General features: G+C 39.9%; 1 protein-coding gene across 3 annotated transcripts in view; it reads right to left on the bottom strand.

The window, feature by feature from the left end:
* LOC307024034 (uncharacterized protein) overlaps positions 1 to 26,357 on the bottom strand; it is a 67,882-nt gene that overhangs the window by 30,392 nt on the left and 11,133 nt on the right. For all 3 annotated transcript variants that reach the window (XM_079657810.1, XM_079657812.1, XM_079657811.1), the window contains 15 exons: positions 12,773 to 12,937; positions 12,602 to 12,693; positions 11,050 to 11,171; positions 9,637 to 9,799; positions 6,728 to 6,850; positions 3,871 to 3,990; positions 3,644 to 3,772; positions 3,489 to 3,536; positions 2,759 to 2,800; positions 2,229 to 2,291; positions 2,061 to 2,135; positions 1,310 to 1,393; positions 1,142 to 1,198; positions 455 to 508; positions 289 to 342 (listed from right to left, as the gene is read on the bottom strand). In XM_079657810.1, coding sequence (XP_079513936.1) covers positions 289 to 342; positions 455 to 508; positions 1,142 to 1,198; positions 1,310 to 1,393; positions 2,061 to 2,135; positions 2,229 to 2,291; positions 2,759 to 2,800; positions 3,489 to 3,536; positions 3,644 to 3,772; positions 3,871 to 3,990; positions 6,728 to 6,850; positions 9,637 to 9,799; positions 11,050 to 11,171; positions 12,602 to 12,693; positions 12,773 to 12,937 — 1,391 coding nt within the window. The remainder of the gene's footprint in view (positions 1 to 288; positions 343 to 454; positions 509 to 1,141; positions 1,199 to 1,309; positions 1,394 to 2,060; positions 2,136 to 2,228; positions 2,292 to 2,758; positions 2,801 to 3,488; positions 3,537 to 3,643; positions 3,773 to 3,870; positions 3,991 to 6,727; positions 6,851 to 9,636; positions 9,800 to 11,049; positions 11,172 to 12,601; positions 12,694 to 12,772; positions 12,938 to 26,357) is intronic.

Below are 26,357 nucleotides of genomic sequence, written 5' to 3'. Positions count from 1 at the left end.
TACAATGTATTCTCTACACAAGGATAACGAGAGAAAAGCAATCGAGAACTTATTTTATTCAGCATTGCCTTCAACTAGCTGTCACTTTTACTTCGTGTTATCTTATACATGTTACTTACGTATTCCTTTGTTGTGTTGCTTGTTTGTTTTTCGCACAGTATTTGTATATCTGTCTGTTTAGTTTATTCACTTAGTTGTAAATCAATTCGTATTTCAAAGGTGCTCTTTAAATGTTTAGTTGATTATCGTGATTATAATAATAAGAAAAGACTCCATTCCCAGCCTCACCCTTTTCCCTAACCGTCCGTTCAGACCGGTGATACCTGGCAGTCCGTGAGGACCCTAGGGAGGAGGAAAGGGAAGACAGCGGGTGAGACGGATCTCAAATGAATTCAAGTGTGTCACAAGAGCAGTGAGGTGCTGAGTGTGTTGCTATGACAACAGGCAAACTCACCTTTGGCCCAGAATCTCCACTGGCACCCTTCAGCCCCGAGGTACCTGGTCCACCCTGAAGAAGTGAAGAAAAAAAGGGATCCATTGTCTGCAGAACAGTGTGTGTGTGTGTGTGTGTGTGTGTGTGTGTGTGTGTGTGTGTGTGTGTGTGTGTGTGTGTGTGTGTGTGTGTGTGTGTGTGTGTGTGTGTGTGTGTGTGTGTGTGTGTGTGTGTGCGTGCATGCGTGCGTGCGTGCGTGTGTGCGTGCGTGAACTGTACGAGTCTTCCTAATATTGAAATTCTCAGCTTCAGTCACTTTCATTTCCTGTAACTCAACATATATCCATTTTATTAGCTTTTTCCTTTGTTTCCAGTGCACTCCGTCTGCTTTGAGCGGGTTTCTTAACTTACATTTTGGCTCTTATTTTAGGAAGTAAGTTCAAAAGTCTTTTGCAGTCACCACCATTAATAAAGAAGGACTTGTGTTTGACTAGTCACGGCAAATAAGTGTTTAATTACTTTACGTTATCTTTAAAACGTGTAAATTGACTTGTCGTAGTAGTATGATTAAACGACACATCCCTTTATTGAACATAATCATGTAAAATAAATTCTGCTGTCTATTCTCAAACCAATTATCCATCCTTCACCAAGAGCTTCACATCATCTGATTTAGGAGAAAGTCTCTAGCGGACATGAATCACTAACCAGTGGTCCAGGTCTTCCCCTGAGGCCGAGCGGCCCTGGAGGTCCCTTCATAGCCAGCTAGAAGAAGAGGAGGAAGTAAATGTCAGACACACAAACTGCAGTAGTTCCACATCAGCTCTCAGTGTGTGTTTTCTAGACGTAACGGAAATATTTCAAACATCTGTGTACCTTGGTCTGCTGCAAAATGGCCTGAGCCTGGGCCTCCTGCGCAGATACCCCTGTACCCCTCTTAGGATCTCCACCTGACTGAAACTACACACACACGCACACACACACACACACACACACACACACACACACACACACACACACACACACACACACACACACACACACACACACACACACACACACACACACACACACACACACACACACACACACACACACAATATGCTTTCAAGTCAAACTCAATACTCCACCTAGTGGCCAATATGTAGCATTGCTATGTTGCCTGTATGTGGTGCAGACAGTTAAAACTAAAGGAAACATTTGAATAACTTACAGCATGCATAACACTTTTATATAAGACAGAAAAAAGTCCCTGAACAATATCGACATTTGGAAAATGATGTGAATTAAATATGACCTTCAAAGAAACATGGGGGGGTATTACTAGCTGTATGATTTGACACAATTGGACCAAACAAACATATCAAGCTACACATTAAAGCAAACTATTTAATCATTTAATCGACACCTTTATAGCATATTTGTTTCATATGGGTTCTGCGGAGTTGAGTGAGAGCCAGGTGATGTAACCATCCCGAGGCAGCACATTTCTCAGTAATGACGTTCAGACTGATTTGTCCCGAGGCTACGGCAAGGGTTAACAGGACCAAATATCTTTCATAGCTACATCAGCGCGGCGCTACGAGGCCTCGGGCTGAGCAGAGGAGCGAGCACCGGTATGAGTTACCGGTATGAGCATGATGTTTCCTGGGGGACCGGGGATCCCATCGGCTCCGTTAAGGCCTGGCCGCCCTGAAGGGCCCTGAGAGGAGACAGAGGAGAGGGGAACGTCAAGGGGAACAGGACGGGACTCACACACACACACACACACACACACACAGAGAACAGTCCTCACCAGCTCCCCAGCGTCTCCTCGAGGTCCCACTGATCCTGTGACTCCAAAGGGCCCGGTCTCTCCCTGCACAGAGAAAAAAAAACATAAAAAGACAGCAGAGTTTAATTGAATATATTTATATATCTACTTCCTGGCATTAAAGTGTTAAATAAAAAACTGCTTCAACTTTGCGCACTTGTAGAATGCACATGATATCCTATGATTGTATTTTATGAGCAGTAGATTAGTCTTTTATATTGTTTTGTGTAAACTTTATTGATATATACATTTTCTACTAGGTATATATTAACTGCTTATCTTTATTTCAATTTCATTTTTCACTTGGGTGCAATGACTTGGTAATCTGCTGCTGTTTTCCTACTTTGGGATCATTAAAGTCCATCGAATCTTAAGTTAATTATTATATATTGAAAAGCAATCTTCCACCTCTGAAGTCACTGCAGTTCATCTCCCACATGCTACACAGGTGTTTGACCTGAGTACTTAGAAACATGTGTTTAAACGGTTCATGTGATGCAGGACTCACTAACCTCTGGTCCTGGAGGCCCGGGGGGTCCTGTGATCTGCGTCCCCTGAAGACATTGCACAGAGTGTTGTTTGGTTAAGATGTAGGATCCAGACAGAAGGAGGGAAATACTCATATACGAGAGGCTAACAGGACTGATAAGACAGTGGAATTTAAAGGCATATGAAAGGAATCCCTTCCTTAAATTCTCTATAAAAACAATTAGGAAATTGTTGTATACTTTATTATAAGTTATTATCCCCAAAGGAGAATTCTTCTAGAGCAAAAATAAGATTAAAACACATAGACAACAAGACAGTACAGCGGTAGACCAAAGGTGCAGCGTGTATATGCCTGAAATAAAAAACATCAATAAATAGGCAATATAAAAATGTTTCATTCGCAAATAAAAAAACAGAAAAACCATGAATGCAAAACTCATAAAACAAGTAATAACATATCCTGATCGTTAAACTTTAACATTGTAAAATATTGTTACACAATATTAAGAGGGTAGTAAAGTGGAAAAACTCGTTATTATTGATGGTATGTATATCGTCATATCATTTTTCGGTCCGGCTGTCCCCAAACCTCTTTAAAAAACTTAGAACATTTGGAGGTTTAAACTAATTGCTTGCAAAACTTTAGATTTTTTTCTTTTATCTTAAATCAGGAAATATCTGGATGTTGGGCACAATGTCTCGCCCTGTGTGGTTCTGTTTGTGTGTTTTTATGCCATTGTGTGTTTTTCTCACCGCTCCCAGAACGCTTCGCTCTCCTTTCTCTCCTTTCTCCGGTAAATTCTGACGAGAGGAGACGAATAAAGACACGTTAACAATAATGTCTCTACACAGGATGAACTGATGTGTAACTGCACAAACTCTAGGTGTGTGATAGTTGTAGTCGGTACCCGTGTGTTAAGAGAAATCTCCCGCTCCCTCTCGGCGTGTCCATAGCGGTCGTCGTATTCGTCTTCGTACTCGTACTCGTTCACCTGTTCATATTCCGTTGTGTTGTCGTAGTCTTCGTACTCCACGATCTGTCCGGCGAAGCGTCCGCAGAGACAGATGAATGAGGGTCAGAAAAAGACAAGAGGAAATTATAGAGACTAGAAAAAGTTTGTGCTCAGAGCCTCACCTCGTACTCGGTGTCATTAGGACCCGCTGTCGCCGTGGAAACAGAGCGGTCCTCATACAGGTCGCTGTAGTCAAACTCCTCAAACTCCTCCGCCACATGTTTCTTAGGCTTCCTCTCCACCTGAAGGCCATGGAAAGTCAAAGCAGAGACGGTGCATAATGTAAGCATGTGTTAGGTGTTGTTTACATACCTGCAAATAATATTGATTTTTTAATATAACCGATTAAAATGAAATGTCAGTGCTTGATAGAGTACTTTAATTAGCTTCAAACACTTTCCCCTGAAGAGCAGAGCCATATTGTTCATGTATTTAGTAAATGTATTTACTCTTATGCAATGTCACTTCAGTTTATTTATGATTGATACATTTTAAATTAATAGAATATTCTACCATGTATTTATTTAACTATTATAATGTTTTTTTTTATTCAGTTTTCTTTTTCGGTATGGAATAAATGTCATGTTGGGTTTCAACTAAGATAAATAAATACAAAATTATATTAATAATAATTAAAATAACAATAAATATGTTTATTATTTAAAAATCGTTATCTTTCCTTCAATAAAAACATATAAATATATTAAATGATATCTAACTTAAAGAAAATGTTTAAACTGTATATGTGTGTATGAATGTAACTTATGTAAATGTGAGTTTGAGGACACAGAGGTTGCTTATTAAGAGATCAGATTCATGAAGTACTCCCATCAGGCTGAGTTACATTCAAAATAAAAACATGGCAAAGTTTGCAAATGGTAAACTACAGCTCAGTCCTTTTTACTTTAAATTCTTCAGGATAGACTGTTTGAGCACTACAGCTTTATCAGAAGACACCGAGCACATGTGTCAAACTCAAGGCCCGGGGGCCAAATCAGGCCCGTGGTGGATTTAATTTCGGCCCGCAGGATAATTTCTAATTACTATTAGATCTGGTCCGCCGGTATATTGCACGCACACCTTCACTCCATCCAGAGGGTTTCCTCAGCTCAGAGCCTGATCCCAAACATTGATGAACTTGCACCCAAGATGAGATGCCAAGTATCGGAACTAGCATCACAGAGCAGCACACTGAGTTTACATGGATGTTTCCTTCTGCACTTTGTTTCTTGAGACAACAGGGCATATTTGTTTTTTTCTTTGAGGGAAATAGTTTTTTTGAAGCTGCTGTTGGCCTGTGGAAAAATGTAATCATAAGAAATGACTCTGGAAAAGCTGCAGATAGAGCCATAAGAAATGAATGCAACTGATTATTTAATGTTATTTTTATAGGCAATAATTTAAGCTTTGTTAGTTCCAGGTTTAATATGTGCAATAAGTTCATTTCAATAAGTTCTGCAATAAACACTGAACCATTCCGGCCCTCGACTAGTACCCATTTTTTTATTTTGGCCCACTGTGTATTTGAGTTTGACCCCCCTGCTCTAGAGGTTCTAAACTCCATGATTGCCGTTAGCAAGTTGCCTTTCTGGTGGTGAAACAATAAAACAACTGAACACAATAAAACCAGGAAATCCTGCAGTGTGTTGAGCTGTAAGCCAGATGATACGTCAAACAGCGGAAGAGGATTTGAAAAGGTTCCCAGGAGTGTGGAGCACTGGCACAAAGACCCTGGCAAAGTCTACTGGACCACAAAGCCATGTTCATACATAAAGATAAAGAGAGAAATAAACAGAGGGTGAGAGCTCGTTGGAGGCTAGTAGCTTTTTTAGGATTTGTAACTTTATTTTAAATGGATGTATCGTACCGAGAGCAAAGACATAAACAGCTGGAGGCGTCAAACTAAAACAAGAAGTAAGATATGTCTGTGTAAAGAGAAGGAAACACACTGCTTCAATTGTATTACTTTATCTGTCAATCAATAAACAATTTCATATTCTGTATACTTTGAAGATTTTTTCTCAGAGCAAAAGACTTAATCGTGCTCTTATAATAAAAAGAAAATGAGTGTCTTGAAATGTATTCAAGTCACAAACATATGGTGTGTGTTTGATGTTGTTACAATCTGCACATGCAAATATAAACAGTATAATGATGTCTATATGGAGTTAAACTGAATATCTGACTAGCTATGCAACAAATGCTTCACAGCCTGAAGCAGGGGAGTCAAACTCAATTTCATCGCGGGCCACATCAGCATTATGGTTGCACTCAAAGGGCCGGTTGTAACTTTAAGACTATATAAAAAGACATATATAAATATTTAATATAAACGTATATATTATATTACATTATTTCCTCTGCATTGGATTATTATGGGATAGGGTAATAACTTCATAATTAACTACGTCTGAAAGCAGAAGTCTAGGGCCAATAATTGGAAGTCTCTTCAGTGAGAATGTCACAAAATGAAATTTTGAAGCAAAAAAGTCAAATTCTGAACAAAATTCATATTTGAGATGCATTGTGGGACATGTAGTTTATGGGCAACGTGCTTCTGTAAATCGGCATGTAACCGTATAATAAACGTATTATATTCTTTCAGAGCTCTTGTGGGGCCACATTAAATGAAGTGGCGGGCCGGGTTTGTCCCCCGGGCATTGAGTTTGACACCCCTGGCCTAAAGTGGTCTTTTAATTTATGTTCTAGTATGTTCTCGTGTGAATATATGACAAAAAAATAATGAAACCGTTTGTATTTTTGTCACATCTGCCTTCTGAAATGTCCATAAATACCTGTAATGGTTTCTCCTCTGAAAAATGAAACCTTGAGGGCTCCTTTGCTTTCAAGGACAGCCAGGATTTACAACATGCAACACCTGAGATGCCTCACAGCGTCTGTTACGTGTGAGGAATGGGCCGGGTAGAGTTGAAAGCCTTTAAAGGGGTCGTGTTTCTCTTTGTGTGTCAGAGGGCTTACCTCCTCGGCCTCAGAGAGGATGCTGATGTAGGGCAGCGCAGCGTCGCAGTCTGGGATGTAATCCTGACAGTAAGTCTCTGCTGCTCGGGGGTCATCGACTATCAGCAGCTGCTGGATGTCTCCCTGCGTCACAAAAACATAAAACAAACAAAAACTGAACAAATATGTGAATTCTATTATAAAAAACAAAATCCCTTTTTTTATATTTTAAAACAAAAGCAGCAAATCTTCACATTGAAAACACTTGAACGGGAATACTTTTTCAATTAAAATAATCTAAGCAAAATTGCTACCAGTTAATCTTCTTTATAATGGTGAATGGTTGCATATAAAAGAGAATCATATTTTAAACGCTTTTTTTAAAGTAATAAAGTAAAGTAAATACATCAGTCCAATAAATGTAGTGGAACTAATAGCACAACACCAAAAGGTGTGGAAGTATAAAGTACAATAAACTGAAAATACTCGGGTGCAGCAAAAGTACCTATAATTTGTAATTAAAGGGGAACTATCATGCAAAATGCACTTTTTTATGTCTTTTATACATCCTCCGTACCCAAATCTCTAAAAACCGGGTTACAACGGAGCTGATCCAGATTTGCGTCCGATATGACATCATATCTGAAATGTGGACCCACGGCCCAATCAGAAAGCTGCTATCAGAAACAATGCCCGACTGTTTTGGACGTAATATGGTCGGTGTTTACATTAGCATCGCTAACACTCAGAGCTAACCTGTACTGGAGAGCATGTGTGTGAAGAAGCAGGAAATACAAAGGAACTCACCTTGTGGTATAACCGGCAAGAGAGAAAGCCTTTGAGCTCCATACTGTTTCAGAGATAATCCTTGATAATCCATTATATGGAGTTTCATCACGGCAGTATTTAGTTTAGACAGTAGCTGCCGGGTCCCGCATGAGCTCAGCCCCCTCCTTTTTTATTTAAATCAACTTTTATACCTTTTTTTTTAAAGCTTTATACCCAAAATCAGCAGTTTTGAAACAGGAAGTGAAATAGAGGGATATGAGGCATGGCTAGAATGGGTGATCTGTTTGGTATTTTGAGCAAAACACTTCATAGACATGTTTTTTATATTTTTTTTATATATCTGAGACCTATGCTACTGCCTAAAAATAGCATGATAGGTCCACTTTAAGTACAGTAGGTAAGCTTCCACTGTACATTTGTGCCAGATTTGCTCCAGTTTGTGACTGTTACAACCTCAGATCCAGTGCCTGGATACGGGTCCAGGTTCCTGCTGTGCGGACTGAGGCTAGAGAAAGGAGTTTTTCTTGGAATGACCTTCAATCACACGCCTCAAACTGATGGCACTTGTCCCTATAGCCGGTTTTAAATGGAAGTTGTCTGAGGTCCTTATCACCAGCTGCTCTTGCAGTAATGAGTACCTTACTGTCCCAAATGTGCACAATGTAGTGACTGCTTTTCGTCTTTAAGTTTACTTAGTTGTGTTTTCTGTATTTTATAGGTCTGTGTTATGTGTAAGAATGTGTAACGTTGCTGCCTCCTTGGCCAGGTCAGCATTGTAAATTAGATGTTGTCTCAATGTTTTCATCTGGTTAAATAAAGGTACTTTTTAAAGTAGTCGAGTATATTAACTAAGTTACTTCCACTACTGCATAGGAAACATCATTTGTTAAAGTGCATCCTTTATAGTGAAAAATAAACAAACTAAAATGACGTAAACATGAATCAAGTAATTATAAGTCCCTATGCAAACAAAAAGGGATACATTTTACTTTTCTACCTTGATAACGAGCCAGAAGGTTTTGTCAAGTAAACCTTGTGAGGATATATTTATATAATTTGTTTTATTAAGGGCAACATTCACCAAGTTTAACTTATTGTGATTGTATTTTTTAACACGATCCACCATTTAATCCTTAATAGTGAAAGCATATCAGGAATGCAGAATATGTAACAGCTCTTCATTGACCATTAATTAAATTGCTGACATGTCAAAAACATCTGTCTGCCGGGTCTTTATCTCCGACTGTATGTGTTCATTTGGTCAGATCAAAGCGACTTAACGGGCCGCTTTTATCATCGCTCTGCAGTTAATCTTCACCAGAGCTTCAGCCTCAAGTGGAGCCATAACAGAGAGGCAGCAGACGGTCTTTCAAATCCACACACATGTAAGGGAGTCCAGGCCAAACATGAGCTGAAGGTTTGTTCATTTAAACAGATGGACCACCTAACATTGCACTCAAAACACAGGCCGAGGTTCACACTTGGGTCCTGACAAAATGTCCTCACACTGCTGAGGACACAATAAAAACAAAGCTCATAAAAGTCAGATAAGGTTTAACACAGCTAATGATTTGGAGAGCCTTTTCCAGAGCGCATTGTGAATAATGTGCTGCATTTTGTGAGCTGTAGCAGGACTGCAGGATGAAGGACATTACATTACATCTCATTTAGACTTACAATAAGTGCATTCAACCAAGAAGAAACAAACTCAAAAGCAAGAAACCTGCAGGTACCTGATGAACCAGGAGAAGAACACATAGTGTAGGGCATCTACAAGACAAATGATCTGCCATATATTTGACCTCTGCATACATTTACTCAATAATCTGCAGCATTATAAGGTCATTATTTGTAGCAGAGGTAAAGATGCAGTACATCCTCACCGCCACTGGAGGGCAGTAAAGGAGACAAGCCTTATTCATTTGATGGACAAATTAAACAAGCCGCTACAAGCAGAAACGCTTACTTGCCAAACAAAGAGAGCTTATTGTGTGTTATCATTCTTTGTATCTTTTGCCAAGTTTTTTTGTCAGTTTTTCCTAAAGTTTCCTAAAGTTTTCACCAAACAATGAAGACAGTATCACCTCCATTGTTTGCCCTCTATGTCTTCTTACATAAAACACATATACATATGCACACACCTCGAATACTTCCTCGTCCAGCAGGCGTGTGCCGAACACAGTGACTCCCTCGGTGCTGACGTGGGAGTCGTGACCTCTGAGCAGCTCCAGGGTGTCGAGTCTGACGCAGTCCAGGTACAGAGTCACTGACTCTCCCTCCACACTGTAGGCCACTCGGTGCCACCTGGAGAAGAAATTCAATTTATTTTCCATCTTTTTTAGCAGAGACTAAGATTCAAGGCTTTTATTGCCATGTGCACATAGCTACAGTGTAGACGTGACAATTCATATCTTAGGTGACAGGCTCCTCCAACAGTGCAACACAATAGAACAGATAAAATAGTTAAAATAGTGAATACAAATAGAATACAATAGATTAGTGCAAGGAGAGTTTATATGCAAGTCATTGGAATATGATATATTAGATCATATTTAAAAGTTGCAAAACAGTTGAATGTTATGGATGTTCTTTCAAAAGTACAGGTGTTGAACAGTCTTATGGCCTGTGGGATGAAACTGTCCTGGAGTCTGGTGGATTTATTTCTTCCTTCCTGCAGCGGTCAAACTATATAACCACCCCGTCCCTAGTAGACCCCAACATCCCACACACACACACACACACACACACACACACACACACACACACACACACACACACACACACACACACACACACACACACACACACACACACACACACACACACACACACACACACACACACACACACACACACACACACACACACACACACACACACACAACAACATAGACTATAACACCCCTTGCTGTTAAATACCAACCAACTATGTGCAATATGTGTAATATGTGCAATATATATATATGCCGTTAATAACTGTGCAATATATACCCGGCTGCTAAATCCTCAGAACTGTTACATATATTATATATATATTCATGTATATATGTATGTATGTGTATGTGCTTGCATTTATGTATATAAATATATATGTGTGTGTTTAAGTAGATACATGTGTACATGTGTAGACATTGTCATTTCAAACAACCCCTGTATATTTTTTCGTTTTCTTATTTTACTAATTTTGTTCGGTATTTAATTTGTCATTTTCGGGTCTCTAAACATTTATGATTTGCAAAACTGCATTTTTAATATAATCCCAAATAAATAAAGAATTTAAAAAACTGTCACAGGATGTGCATTTCGTAAATTGTGTAACTTTTTTTATTATAATTTGTTTATCTTTAATACTCCTGTATGCATGCTTCTTAGGTAACATTAAGCTTTGGCTCTTTTCTGCTGTTACAATGTAAATGTCCCCTCTGGGCAGAGACAGAACCGTGTGTTGCTGGGGTGACGGGGGTCTTTTGTAATCCTGTCTTTTGTTTGAAGTTTAAGTCAAAAATCGAAGGCTAAAAGTGTGTGAATGGATGCATGCATGTGTAGTTACCCACTTGCCATCAGCCAGGTTGATCTTTCTGAAGGTGGGGTAGAGCTCTGGGGGGGGCTGACCCTCATGGTTCTCATACAGGAAGACGGGAGAACGGCCGATCTCCAAACCCAGCTGCTGTGTGCCCTGAGAGATAAAAAGAAAGACCTTGTTTTTATGCAAAATTAAAAGAATGCTATCAACATCTTCCAGCTACTGTCCTTAGGTTCTTCATATTTGAATATACTTGATATCTCATTGTAAAAGAGATATTGCATTGACATAATATATTCAAATAAAATGTAATATTGTGTTTTAATAGTGAGTTTTTTCTGTGATTTAAATGCCATCAATTTGTCAGGGACTGCAGATGAGAATGAGCCTCGATGGCTAAATCGGGCACATTTACATGATGAAGTGCTCATGTTAATTAATGTGCATTGTCACTTCTTAAATAAATACAAAAAAGATGTAAATGTACACCCTCAATCAAGATTCAGCGGATTTACATGTTTTTTGGCAAATCTTCAAGAACATTTTGCCGGACTTGCAAAACATATTTCCATTTAACGGACAACCTGTGATGCTGATCCAATCTTGCCGAGTGCATGGTTGGAAAGGATTGTCAGTCTAGCCTGTGTTAGTACGCTGGACACGATGAATTATCTCATTAAAGTAAATGGTGAATGGACTGCATTCATGTAGCACTTTTGGAGTCTTTGCAAACCCTGAAAGCACTTTTACTTTTGCAAGTCAGCATTTACCCATTCACAAACATTCATACAGACGCAGCCACACGAGAGGTTCATCCCAATGTCCCTCCTCGACTCCTCGATTCCTCTCTCCTCGATCACTTGAGCTGGAAATCGATCAACATAAGCCAAGATAAAGGACATCCCAATTGCTCTAGGAGAGAGGAGGGAGGAAGCTACCAGAGGAGACAGGGAGGAGGAAACACGAGTGCTAAGACTTGAGGAAGAGAGGCAAGTGTTGTTGTTTTTTGTTGTTTTGTTTCTTTCCGTTAACCGTCAAGTGGGAAATAAGTATTTTTTTTCAAAAAAATATCATGAAGGGCAGACCGTCTATTTGTATTTATTTAGTTTTTTTTAGAAAGGGGCAGGTCACATAAGATTGTATTCTTCTCCCTGCTACTTTTCGCTCAATGGTGTTTTGGTAGGGTCAGGTTTTTTTGGCAATTATTGTACATTTGGTTTTGCGTACCATGAGCGGGACACATAAAAATGAAATGAAATAAAAAATGAGGGAAGAGAGGAGGCCGAATCATGTTTTGGGATGAACCTAAGGTGTCACCTGCGCCGGGGAGACTCACATATTCACACACAACATTGCCCAAGGACACTTAAACATGCTGACTGCAGGGGTCAGGGGTCAAATCGCCAACCATCCAATTGGCGCCAAAACTCTCTAACTCCTCATCAACATGCAACAAAGAATTAATTAAATACATCAACAGTTTGTGATGAACACATTGAAAACATGCCACGGTATCAAACATGATGTCGGCTTTAGGGAACGTTTGGCTTCAACGTCCTGGTGTGGCGTTTCATAGTGCGTACCTCTGAGTCGAACAGGGAGAGGAGAAAGACCTGAGAGCCTTTCACAGCTCTGACTGTTGTCATGACGGAGAAGTTCATCGGGAATGGAGAATCTGAAAGAGATGCACACGCATACATTAGGTCACGTTCTCTCATTGGTTAAATACATTCTTATGTACCCAGGTATATTACCAGGGAAGAGTTGATTGGTGGGTGCGCTCAGTTGAATCCTGTCGATCTTATAGGAGAGGTCCGTCTCCCCTCCTCCCTGCCGGCTGGTGCAGAGCCCCGACTCCAGCGACACGCCCTCCATGTCGTCAGACAGCTCCAGCAACTTCAGGACATCAATGGGCTTTGCTATGTAGAGAGACAGGAAACAGTAAGGATGAGAGGATAGGTGGTTTGGATCTGCTGTTTCTCAAGAGGGCGCTCACATGGGCCAGGATATCAGATCAACATTTATCATAGCCCCAAATCACAAGAAATGCCTCAAAGGGCTGAACAAAGCAAACAAAAGCAAAGACAAAAACATAAAAATAGCATAGAAATTATAAAAACATTATACCTCAACATTAGTATTGCCATGTGACTGAAGTGATGGTGATGATGAGAAACTAGGTGATGGAAAATGGTTTACAGGGAAGACAGATGCGAAGAGATGGGTTTTGAGTTTGCTTTTAAAGGAGTCAACAGAAATAGCTTTGCGGATCTGAAATGGAAGACGATTCCAAAGGAGATGTGCATCTATGGGTTAACCACGACATTCCAGGTTTAAGCAACTGAAGTAAAGAAGAAAAATGTGTTGCCTTTGGTCCTCCAGAATAGCAAACAGTGACCTCCTCTGCTTCGATTGTTGAGAAACAGACAATAGACAAAGTCGAACTTAAGCTGCACCAGCTAAGACATTCATATTTGTGCTTGGTAACGTGTATTGTGACAACTAAACAACCCCACTTCATATTGTGACAGGGGGTTTGGTTAACGATGTCTTGCTATCCCACACCAGCTTTATAGCCAAAATCACAACATCAGGACCCTTTGTTTGGAAAGAAAAAACCCCAACAAACTCATCTTCAAACTTCAAACAAGAAATAAGATGCTGTAAAAGCCAATGAGTACTAATATGTTTCAGCGTCTTCTTTAAGATGGTGTTGAATTAAATACATTGGAGAGAAATCGGGAGGGAGTTTCATCATTTTGGCCAAAAACAAAGCTTTTTTTTAAATGAAGAAACTCCCTCTTAAGAGAACTTTGGCATTTTAGCCTCTGCAGACCATTTACATGCACTAAAACCTATTTAAAACATTACAGGAAAGGCAAAACCCCAAAAAGCCAAATAGGGCCCGTTTAAAAGAATGTCGTTGCTAGAGTTTAAAAAGACAGTTGTTATTTGTAAATGAAGGGGCTTTTTGAAAAATCTTCAGCCTTTGTTCAAGTTATTTATGTTGCATTTTATATTATTGCTAACTTAAAGCAGAAGTACTGTTGCTATGGTTACCTTCAGTTCAACACACTTTGCTCATTGATTTAAAACAGCAGTGCTATTGTTGACTGTAAAAGTGTTTCTGTTATACTTGTTTCTAAAGATTATTTAAACTAGTTTTAGACCCTTTTACCTAATCTGATTTAAACTCATCTCTCATTAACCTCTTTCCAACCAATCAGACAGCCATTTGAAGCTGACAAGCTCTAATTAAAGCACTGTGCACTTCCTACCCATCACCAAACAGCTGACTAAGTAACTGACAACTTCCTGTATGAGCGTGATGTTACCTCTGAGAAATGTGTGTGATTATGGCCTTATTATGAAGCTTTATCAGTCAGAGCATGTGCAGAAGCTTGGTGTAATCACATATGAACGCCTTTCTTGGCACATGCAACAGCCTGCATCACACAACAAGACTAACACCAGAGGGCAATACATTAATACATGTGTTTTAACGATGATTCAGCCTGAGATCCCACACACACACACACACACACACACACACACACACACACACACACACACACACACACACACACACACACACACACACACACACACACACACACACACACACACACACACACACACACACACACACACACACACACACACACACGTAACAAGCAATAGAGCCAATTAGAATTGCTTGAGGCATTTCTAAAGATGTGGCTAGAGTTGAATCGTGAGCAGAAATGCATATCATATGCTGGCACACATTGTTCTGAAACGCCATCGACACAATGGTCAGAGATCTGTGGGACGGACTAAGCAGAAAAAGATGGAATGTAAAAGACGAGACAGGAGATAAATGAGCAACATATTGAAAGTGAAAAGGGGGTAAAGAGGGAACAATAGAAGAAAGAAGAGATGGCAGGGGAGAGGAGGGCATGCCTCTACTGGTGTGGCTTCTTTTCACACGTATTTCTGGGGCTTACGTAAACCCTACATCTGCTTTGCACCTTTCAACACACACACACACACACACACACACACACACACACACACACACACACACACACACACACACACACACACACACACACACACACACACACACACACACACACACACACACACACACACACGCACACACACACACACACACACACACACACAACGTTGGCATTACATCTGAGTCTGAACGCCAGATGTATTTGTCGCACATTTTTTGGTTTTGTTTGTCTGCTTGTACATTTGTTAGTCTGATTTCTGCCAGCTGGTAATTCAATCTATTGTGTGCAGGGGCATCACAATGTTAACTGATACAGCTGCTTATTAAAACTTGCTAAAAAGGTTTTTTTTTATGTTTGTCGCTGAGAAAAGAGATCGGTTGCTTCCGGGGATTTGCGCTCTGATTGCTCACTGCAGTTCCAACACAAAACATATGCTGAGTGACCATGAAAATTGAAACACATGCACAATGTAATGCAATACAATAGTTCTACAGTGTAAAAGGTTTTTGTTAAGATGAATAATGGAGCTGTTTTAGATTTGATTTGATTTATAAGTACAGTTTGAAGCTACGTTTTGTGACTGATGTTTTTTTCTACATGTTATTGAAAGGTCATCTCCATCACATGAATGGAGCAAAGACATTTTGAACCTTCTTAGGATGTATTGAAATCCAATACGACATCACACACAACCACAAATATGACTGCAAATAGAGGGAAACGGCTAGACTGGATCTGGTGTTGAGGTTATAATTTGTTTTTTTGCTGAACCATTTATTTTCTGAACAGACATCGATGAGGTATATTTTGACTGTTGACAAAAAGGTGAAATAGCTAACTATTAAACGAAGGTGCAGCACAACATAACATTTCTATAAACGTTGACTGAAAGAAACAATATGAAATGAAAAGATCAGAGCTTCAGTGCAACTGTAATGCTGCCTCTGGGCTTTTGGTTTGTTAGCAAAATTGTTTTTCTTTGTGCTTCTCAGTTTTGACATTATGGGCAGGAATGATTCTCTGTGGTTCTGCTGCTTTCACCCTGGTCTGATTAACTTTCATATCTTTCTCGTTAAACTCTCAGCAAACTGACAAGCTGTCAAACTATTCCTTTAAAATCCTACCACCTATTTTATTCTCAATGTCAAACATCTAAAGCACATTTGTTGACTGACTACATGATTGTATTCGAAGCATATTACAACAAATATATATATATTTTCCTAAATTGTTAGAACGATAACCAGCTAACGTGCTTTACTCAAAGCTCATACGGAGGTTAATGTGTAGCTGCTAGTGTTCAGACATGTTTGAGCCGCGGTTAGATTTTAGGTGACTCCTGACACTCGTCAGTTCTGTTTAAGAAGAGGGGTTTCAGTCGCACATACCAAGAACTGATCCGACATCTGAATGCAGCAGAGGACAAGACGAGACATGGAAACTCTTTGCCCTCACTCTAAAAGCACTTAAACACATCGGGTAATGTTCCTCAATGCTGGTAATGTACATGTAAGTATTTACAAGGCATATACTGTATACAAAAGGTGCAAGCAAAATAAAGCATCCACATTGTGAGTGGGCATCTGAACATATACACATATTGTAGTGGGCTGCACATACACGGGGGGGTTCTGGTCTGTATCAGTTGCTTCAGTTATCCCGAGGCTTTAAACTCTGGTGAGAGGGGCACAGAGATCAACATGCACACACACGCAGAGCATTTCAAACGTAGGCTTCGAACACATGGCAGAGCAAAAGTAGTGTGAACATAAAAATAGATAGATAGAAAGATGGATGTATTTTGGTGAGTACAATGAGATGTAACTGACTGGGATTATCCTTTTAAGTGCTGACTTTCATCCTCACATTAAGGGCTTTGAGGGTGTTTACATTCCTACTCATGTGTGTCACGATCTGTCTGTGTTTTGTCTTGTCTTTTTCTGTCTTTGGTTTCCTGTTTTATTTTGTAAAGTGTTCACCCCCTGTCTTGCCTGTTGCTTTCTGTCTGTTGTCCCTCCCTGATTACCCGATTGTGTTCACCTGGTGCCCCTGTGTTTTCTCCTCCCTCCTCACCTGTCTCTTGTTTGTTTGATTAGTCCTGTGTGTTTTTAGGTTCTGTGTTTTCTGTTAGTCTTTGTGAGTTCCTTGTGTTTCTTGACTGTGTCACGGGGAACAGTTCTGTTTTGTTCCCATTTTGACCTTGGAATAAAGGGTTTTTTTCTGTGAAATCTGCGTTTGGGTCCTGCCTGCTTCGCTCAACCCTGACAATGTGTAGAGTGTATTTTAATGTGAAGTTCCCGATTTGAGGCTACAGTATAGCATGAAAAACACCATTAGCAAGGAACCTATGTACGTTTTATCCCTTATGATTGGGATATATGTGAAGGGTTACAATTCCAACACCTTTCATCTGGCGTTGAAATCGACATTCTCAAACTAAAGGCAATAACTTTTTTTGACTGTACTCTGAAAAGGGGGTACATTTTTCAAACTTTCCTAGGACGAATCCTGATACAGTTCCTTCATCTTAAGCCCTGGTTACACCTGGCCTTAATATTTGTCTCGTGTGATCCGATAACATTTAGAGCTCTAAATATGTCAGTTCACACCTGCCATTCACAGGTGTATTCACAGCTGCCTCGAGTGACCATCTGATCTCACTTTTCTGGTCCATTGAAGCGCAGCAATTTCTCTGAGCCTTGTCTTCCGCAAATTACAAGAAGGAATCTAAACAGACAGAGACGTTGAGGACCAAGCCACGTTACCGGATCTGAGAACTGTCTGGAGTTGAGAAATTGAGGAATAAAAGGAGACCAATGAGAGCCTGATGACCTATTTCCTGCTCTGTGTTTGTCGGGGAAGCATTAGCGCTGTGTTAAGGACTGTAAACTTGTGATGTTTTTGCCCAAGAGGCATTTTAAAACAAAGTGTAAACAGGGGGCTGGATTTCACATTAGAAACCAGGGCATCAAATCTAAAACCTGTGCTGCACACTTTGTCAGTGTTGGGTGTTACAGTAATGTATTGTATTGTAATGTAACGCATTACTAATGAAATTTGGGTAATATAATACCCGTTACAACCCAAAATTAAATGGTGTTTTGTTTTTTAAGTATTCAATTACATCGTGAGACATTCCGACACCAGAGAAAAATTGTGCGCTTCACGTCGGGTTCCCTGATCAGCCTGTCGGGTGTTCTTCTCCCCATAATGACCGCCTCGCTGCACATTGTCCCGCTTATTACACGGCCATATACTAAACAAACAACCGAGCCCATTCCGGGTCCTGTTATTGTTTACTTCCTCTCTGCCTTCTTCTGGTGATTTATTTGAGGTCCAGCGCTCCGTCTTTTAACCTCTTTTCCTTTCTCTTTCTTGATCCTCCTTAGCCACCTTCATTACAGTCCTTGACAGTGGTCTGTACTGTATTAACAACGTGTCACATGTTAGGAATTTAAAATCAGAATCGAGTATTCAACCAAGCCGTGTAATACAAGTTGTTAGTAGCCTTAAGGGCCTACACAGTGGTTATGCTACCACATCGCCCTTCACTGGATGTATATTGAGCTGCACTAAACTACATTTTAGCATTTAAAATACCTAGCCTTTATTTTGCGGTTATTTTAGTAAAGTAACTCAAAAGTAATATAAAAGTAGTGTAACTCATTACATTTCAGAGACAGTAATATTGTAATGTAACTTATTACTTTAAAAAGACAGTAATATGTACTGTATTACATTTTGGAAGTAACTCGCCCAACACTGCACCTTGTTGAACGTATTGGGTTCATTCCAATGTAAGGGAAGTAACTGATATCAGAAACACTGAATTCCAGTGTGACATTGACAAAACAAATGTTTTAATGTATGAATGGATAATGCAAGATTTAAACCAAACAGATGTGTTACTGGCTGACCAAAGAAGTGAAGCACTGAAGTGTAAAGTGGATTTAAACATACAGGTGGAGCAGAGAAGCACACACACAGACACACACAGACACAAACAACACACACACACACACACACACACACACACACACACACACACACACACACACACACACACACACACACACACACACGCACACACGCACAGACAACTTAACGGGCCCCATACTGGACTATGCATTTTCTGGAAACCAGATGTGTGTTTATATGTGTGTTTACGTTTTCTGGTGTATGTGTAGTTATGTTTGTGTTTGTATTAAGTACGTCATTAACTTAGTAACAAAGAAGAATGCAATAACACACCATTTGCAGAAACAAGAACCTCTACACACACACACACACACACACACACACACACACACACACACACACACACACACACACACACACACACACACACACACACACACACACACACACACACACACACACACACACACACACACACACACACACACACACACACACACACACACACACACACACACACACACACACACCGTGGTTCAGATCCCCCACAGAGGATTTGCCTCAGGAGACTGTCATTACAGTCCTTCACCTCTTTTACTCTTTCTCCAGCTAACTCAAACGTCTCTCTCAAACATCTGACACCGCTCTCCTCTGAGACTAAACCAGGAGAATGATTAAAAAAAAAAGAAACAGGGAGATGAAAACCAGAGTGAAAAAGAGAAGTAGAAAGAGTGCAGAGTGAAGCATCTGACGGGGGAACCATATGTTTTCTTTCCTCATAGTTCAGACGGCTCTGATCAAAGAAACTCACTGGATAGTCTCTTCTGCTGCCTGACACACACTCACACACCAGTCTTTGTATTACAATAAACACACATTTTAAACCTATCCTTAGAATCAGTGACAGAGCGACAGAATAATATGCTAGCTTATCTCCTTCTAGGAATCTGAGGCATGTTTAAATTACACATCATCGCAAGCAGCAGCCTCTCGTTTGTAATCTTCTCTCCTCTCCATCCAAATGATTCCACACACGTTCATTCCAACAGCACTTCCTGTCACACACAGATCAAACACTGCATCAATATTTGTCAGACACAGGCCTCCTCACAGGCAGTTACACGTTGCTTTTCGTGGCCTTGTGCTCTATTGCTTTTGGATGTTGCGTCATACAGTGAGTGACTTTGATTCCTACAGAGCAAAGAGTGAGCCCATATTTCGAGACATGAGGGAAATTAATAGCAAACAGAGTGATATAAATTACATTTAAGGCGTTCAAATTCTTCTGGTAATATTTTGTTTTAAATAAAGCTCTCAATAACTCTACTCGTCTATGTCTCATTGGTATTCTAACTATGAAGCTTTTCTGAACAATGTGTGTACTGCCTGACAGGTTGAACATAACTATAAGTTAAACGCCAAGCATTAATCAAATCCGCTTTACTTTTTCTGTGCAAAAGGCTTTAACTGACAGTGAGTTGGCATTAGGCAGAAGACAGAGAATCGTATCCTGCAAAGGCTAATGATAAAATACTACAAAATAAAGTCTGGCAATTCGGTAAGGAATATCTAACCATCGCCATGACGACCAATGAGCATTACCAGTGATGTTATGTTTGTGTCTGAACCAAACGCCAGAGTGTCTTGTAGAAACAATAACTAAATGATCAACTACAAACCCAGCCAACTCACATCACTAAGAAATTCAGTTAAATAAATGACGTCCTCTGTAAAACCCTGTGATTTAACAGCTTTTGTTCATCTTTAAAGGTCCCCTATTATACTGTTTTTCATCAATATATTAAAGTTCTCAGATATATACAGAACATGTCTCTGAAGTGTTTGGCTCCAAATACCAAACAGATCTTTGTAGCATCCCATAATCCCCTCTGTTTCAGCCCTGTTTCCAAAGTGCTGATTCTCTGTCTGTTACTTTAGATGAAAATAAGGAGCCCCTCCCCACGCCCCTCTGAGAGATATTTGGTTAGAAAGAACTCAATAGGCTGCTTCAGACCGGAGTACTTTTACCCGTACTTTTCCCGTTTAGTTCCGTTAGTGCCTGGAATTTTGCGTTCACACCAAAAAGAGAACTTAGTTCAGATCACTTTTACCCCCATTTGTAGTGCCTGCTAGAGAGGTGGGACTATCCTGGGGATAAAAAAGTTCAAATTTCTGATTGGCTGGGCGAATTGCAATCCAAGCCCCGTAAAACTCAGAAAAGTTTTTTGAAGCCGCCATTGGATTTGCTGGGATTAGCATTATTAGCATTAGCCCCGTGCACCAACGGAGAGAGAATAACTTATGGCAACACAAAAAAAACATGGGAGCGGTGGAGATGAGGAGGTGTCGGCGTTCTGCCGATTTACTAGAAGCTATTGGGAGTCCCAGCAACTTCTACTGAAGCCAGTCCCCAACTCCGGGGACTTCCGGCCGGGGACTTCGGGTGGCTGTATACGCCGTGAAGTTGTTTGCGGCCTGCCAGTAAACCCAAAGCAGAAGAAGAAGAAGTGACGTCAGTGGCTCATTTGACTAATCTTCCCTCAGGGACTTATTCCGGTGTGAATGCGATCGGCTCTTTAGTTCCATGGGGGAACTAAGAGCTGGGAACTAAGTACGGCAAAGTACTTGGTGTGAAAGCGGCTATTGGTGCTCTAGGAGGAGATTCAGGTGATAAGGTGGGGGGGGTTACCTTGGTTGCTGTTTGGCTAATGGTTAAACAAGCCAACACATCGTTATGACATCTAGGCCTGTCGCGATAATCGATAAATTGACTTATCGTACGATAAATAAAAATGGACTCGATAACTTTTCTGAGCTCGATAAATTGCCGTTTACATGCGTGTTTGTTTAAATAAGGATGTGACCAGCATTTTAGCTAGGAGCGCTGTGGCTGCCAGACGAGCTGTGGCTGCCGTCCATGCGCGCTGTGAGGGGCGGGGCTGACACACAGCCAGGTCAGGACACTGTGTGCACGTACAGCAGCGTAGCAGGCAAATTAATAATATAGCGACAAGCGGGAGACAACGTGTGACTTACTCGCGGGGAATTTAAAATGAAATGGAATTGGTTACAAAACCTACACATCTCGATTCTCCGGTGTGGCAGTATTTTGGATTCAAGCCAAATCAACGAGGCCAACCTACGGACTTGAGTGAGCCGGGCGGTGTGTCGCATTGGTTTAAAAAAGGTAGCGACAAAAGCAGGCAATACCACGCATTTTAAACTACACCTAAAACACAACCACTCCATTCCGTTTTCCCAGCTGGTAGCAAACACGGCAGCTGGAGATGGAGAGCCCCCACCTTCCCGACAGTTTACAATCAAAGATGCATTTGCCCGGCAATGCAAACATGTTGGTGTTCCTTGCTCGAAAACTTCGAAAAACAGATTTGGATATGGCCTGTTGAGGCATCTGGGTCTTTGTATGGACAGTGGACTGTACACTTGACTGTTGTTTTAAGGAGATTTTTTTTGCTTGTGAGACAATGTGTGCTCATATTGATTTATTTATATATATATTTATATATATTTATCTATCCATCTATATAGAGATGGATAGATAGATGGATTGAGAGCTCTGTTTTCCAGCCTGAGTCTATTTAATTTATTGTTTTGGTTGTGTGTGATTTAATTAATTTATTATAATTTAATTTATTTGTTTTATTTATTATATATCATTTATATATTTTAATATTATTTCACATTTCATTTGCAATGTTGAATGTTCAATAAAAAGTTCTGTTTGAAAGGATGTACTAGAATTATTATGATATATTATCAGTATGTCAGTGGTCTAAAATGGTCTTACAATGGTGCCGACAATATTATCGTTTATCGCAATAATTTCCAGGAACATTTATCGTCCAACAAAATTATTTATCGTGACAGGCCTAATGACATCATAAAGTGGCCAAAATCTGATCAGCTCATTTTCAGACAGGTTTTTATATAAATGGATCAGGACAAAAAGAGAGATAATCTTTTTTCCTGAAACTTTCAGAATCTCTTTACACAAAGGGGACACATGTTGATGTAGAAGAGACATGAACAAGTGCATTTAGCATAATAGGTGACCTTTAAGTCAGTTCAATCCCATATTTGTATACAAACTGTGTTAAACGTGGCTCTAAACACTCTATTTTCACTTCTGGATCTTGTTTTTGCTTTAAATAAACTGCGATGGCTTTATGATTGAACTGAGAAAGGCTGAACAAAGACTTCATCATCAGAGTCAGTCAACTATATTTGCTGTAAACTAGGACAAACCTGACTTCAATTATGGTAGGGGACGATGGTAAATGGCTCTAATTACTGCCAAAAATGTTGAGTCATTTTTATAGTCATTGTTCTATTATTAGTATGGGTATGGTCTACACATGCTCTGTATGAAACATAGTCATAAGATAACTTCTATAATGATTTGGAGCAATTTAAATAAACACTGACTCGATTTGAAACAAGACTGAGCTATGCTAGTAGCTCTGTATGGGCGCACAGTCGTGAGTGGAGCTAAATGTCAGCATGCTAACATGTTTACATACATTCTGATGTTCAGATAAGATCAGACATGGTTAGTTTACTTTGTTCAGCATCTCAGTTTACTCTCTCTTGAGCTGTGAACTCAAAGCAGAGCTGAGGCTGATGGGAGCCTTAGTTTGGCTGGTATTTGGTCATAAACCAAAGTAAAGTACTTTGAAATTGGACAAAAAGTTGTTCTGGTGTTTAAGTCTGGACAACATTAGTGGACCCACTAAGTTGCAGATCAGCGTTTTCCAGTCCAGAGAATTGATGCTGAATGTTGTAAAGACTTCAAAGAGATTCTAATATAAAGATGCTCCAACATTATGTTCATGCTAAAGAGGATTTTCCATCCTTGCAACTTAAATTTGCACAGTAATACAAAATCATTGTAGCCATAGAAACAATAATGACGAAGCATTCAATTGAACCAATGTTCACACACGTTTAGAGCTCAAATCTGTGAAGTGACAAACACTGCTGTAACTGTCCGTAAAACCTAAGTTGAACAACTCTTCAAAAACTGTATTTTACAAAGACCACTTTCATGAATTCTGTTGTTTAATAATCTGACGGGAAGACAATCCCCTTCTGCTACAGTGAAACCTGTCAAACATCAGACAGCTGGCAGACTCTCACATTTCACACACTTACTTTGTAATAATAGAGTAAAAAACTATTAATAAATCCATAATCTACATTGAGTTAAATCCCAATTTGGATTTTTTGATGAGGTTTTCATGTCTAAGTTTTATCCTAATATCTCTTATCCGAATCACCATTCCTTTTCTGCCCTCATTGCCCTTGTAGTTATTTCAAAATCTTGGAAAGGATTCAAAAGGAACTTGAGACGGCTTTGTATTATCCGTAGCTATGTGACGGCTTGGAAAATAGCAAAAGGACCAACTCCAACTCAACTTCACAAACATATGCACCATAACCACTTTGTTTCACTAACCTTTGTCTTAAAGGGAGCGAGGACACAGCACCACCTCAAGGACCACAGTTACATTCCTGTGAGATGTGCATTCATTGGATTTGTTCATTTTCATAATGCAGAAACAACTTTGTTAGTGTGTAAAATGTGCATATGCTGTGCAAATGCTATATGTTTGTCATGGCACCTGTATGTAAACACAAAGACCTCTCTACACATTATGCCCTTCGGGTTAAAATCTTTGCTGGCAGGTGAACAGAGGTGAGACAACAGTGAAATTATAAGAAAGAGAAAGTATGGCGGAAAAGAGTGAATGACCTTATTAGGAGAAAAGTGCTAAAATGTTTAAACAAAAGCTGAAATCATACTTTAACGGTTTTAGCATGTTCCTATGTTCACAAGTTGAATTCACCTCCACTTCGCCTCCCACTACACTTCTACAAGACTCCTTTGTCTTTGTCTGTCTTAGTGTAACGTGGCTGACAATCTTGGTTTAGCGTGCTAACATTTGCTGATTAACATTTAAAGGTCCCATGTCCTGCTTTTCTGGTTATTACCCGTCCCCTTGTATGTTATGAAGGCTGTTATGCATGTAAACGGTCTGCAGAGTCAAAAACCCTCAAAGTACACCCTGTAGCGAGTAAAACTCTAACACAGAAAAGACCTGTCTATGCTGCCCCAAGCCACGCTTATTGTTTTTACTTTGGCTGTGAGTGTTTGTGTGTGCTCAGGAAGAGTTTTGCGCTGTCTCGCTGTATCAGGAGCAGGAGCTCCAACAAGCCGTTTAGGACAGAGAGTGAATACACATACTACACAGAGATGCTGTATGAGAAACCAATGTGATTTTGGAAAATTGCACAATATAAATCTATTCTAGTAGACCTCAACAATGGAATTATGATCAGTAGAAATGGCCGTGACATGGGACCTTTAACCCCAAACAACTGAAGCGCACGTGGAGGTCATATGTGATTTCAGATATTCAAAAATCCCAAATATTTTACAAATATCAAACATTTTTTACCTGATTACCAATGAAAACTGATTACAGGTTTAGGTATTACCAAATATAGTTCCAGTTGTCTTGGAGAGAACCTCAATGTATTTACAAAATCAAGGGTAATCAACCCTACAATTGTTTAAACACATACGTCTGGGCCAAAGTGGACCTAACGTTGCAACAAATAAAATAAAAAAAGATGATTTTCACTGTGAATTACTTGTGATAGAAAACCACTTCTGTTTCGCCTCTGGCCACGTCCCATTCAGTGAAGTCACAGCAGGTGTTTCCCATCATCTGTTGAATCAAACCTGCTGTAATATCAGCGATGGGCGCTTTGGCCAGAAGGGCACAATTTAAAACATGTTCATCCTTAAGGAAGGACCCATGCAGCAACCAATCCTTTTTACTTTAAATAATACTAGGGTTCAGATTGAAAGCTTAGTTGGTGAGGCCAAACAATAAAATATATACAACATAAGCTGGAAAGTAGTGGCAGGCATTTCCTGCTGAGTAACATGTGTCTACCTGGCTGAGAGCCCATCAGATAGAGGCTTAAGATCTTAAACTGAGGCTCTGGTTGAAATGTGTTTGAAGTGCGGTCAAGTATTAAGAGGCAGCCTTTATAAGAACTGTATACATTGTTTTAAATTGTTCAGAAAAGGTGTCTCAATGCTTTCTTTCTTAACTCCTCCAGAACTGGATACAGCGTTGGAGGCGGGACTCCCATTCATTTCTATGAAAGTTGATCAGTGGTGCATGAAGACAAAATTAGCTGACTCGAGAGCATAAGTTCGGCTTTAGAGCATTTCACAACTTTAAGACCATAATGATTTAAATAAGGGCTATAAAAGTGTTCGTACTGGGGAGTTTATTTAGCACAGACGTCCCTTTCCCAATGTAAGTCAATGGGGAAAAGTCTTTTGGGCCCAATGATGTAATGGACTTGACAGAAGTTGTAG

Source organism: Notothenia rossii (genome assembly GCF_949606895.1).
Source record: "Notothenia rossii genome assembly, chromosome: 1".
Classification (NCBI taxonomy): Eukaryota; Metazoa; Chordata; class Actinopteri; order Perciformes; family Nototheniidae; genus Notothenia; species Notothenia rossii.
Note: the sequence above shows the minus strand (reverse complement) of the source record. Positions and strands in the feature narration are given on the sequence as shown.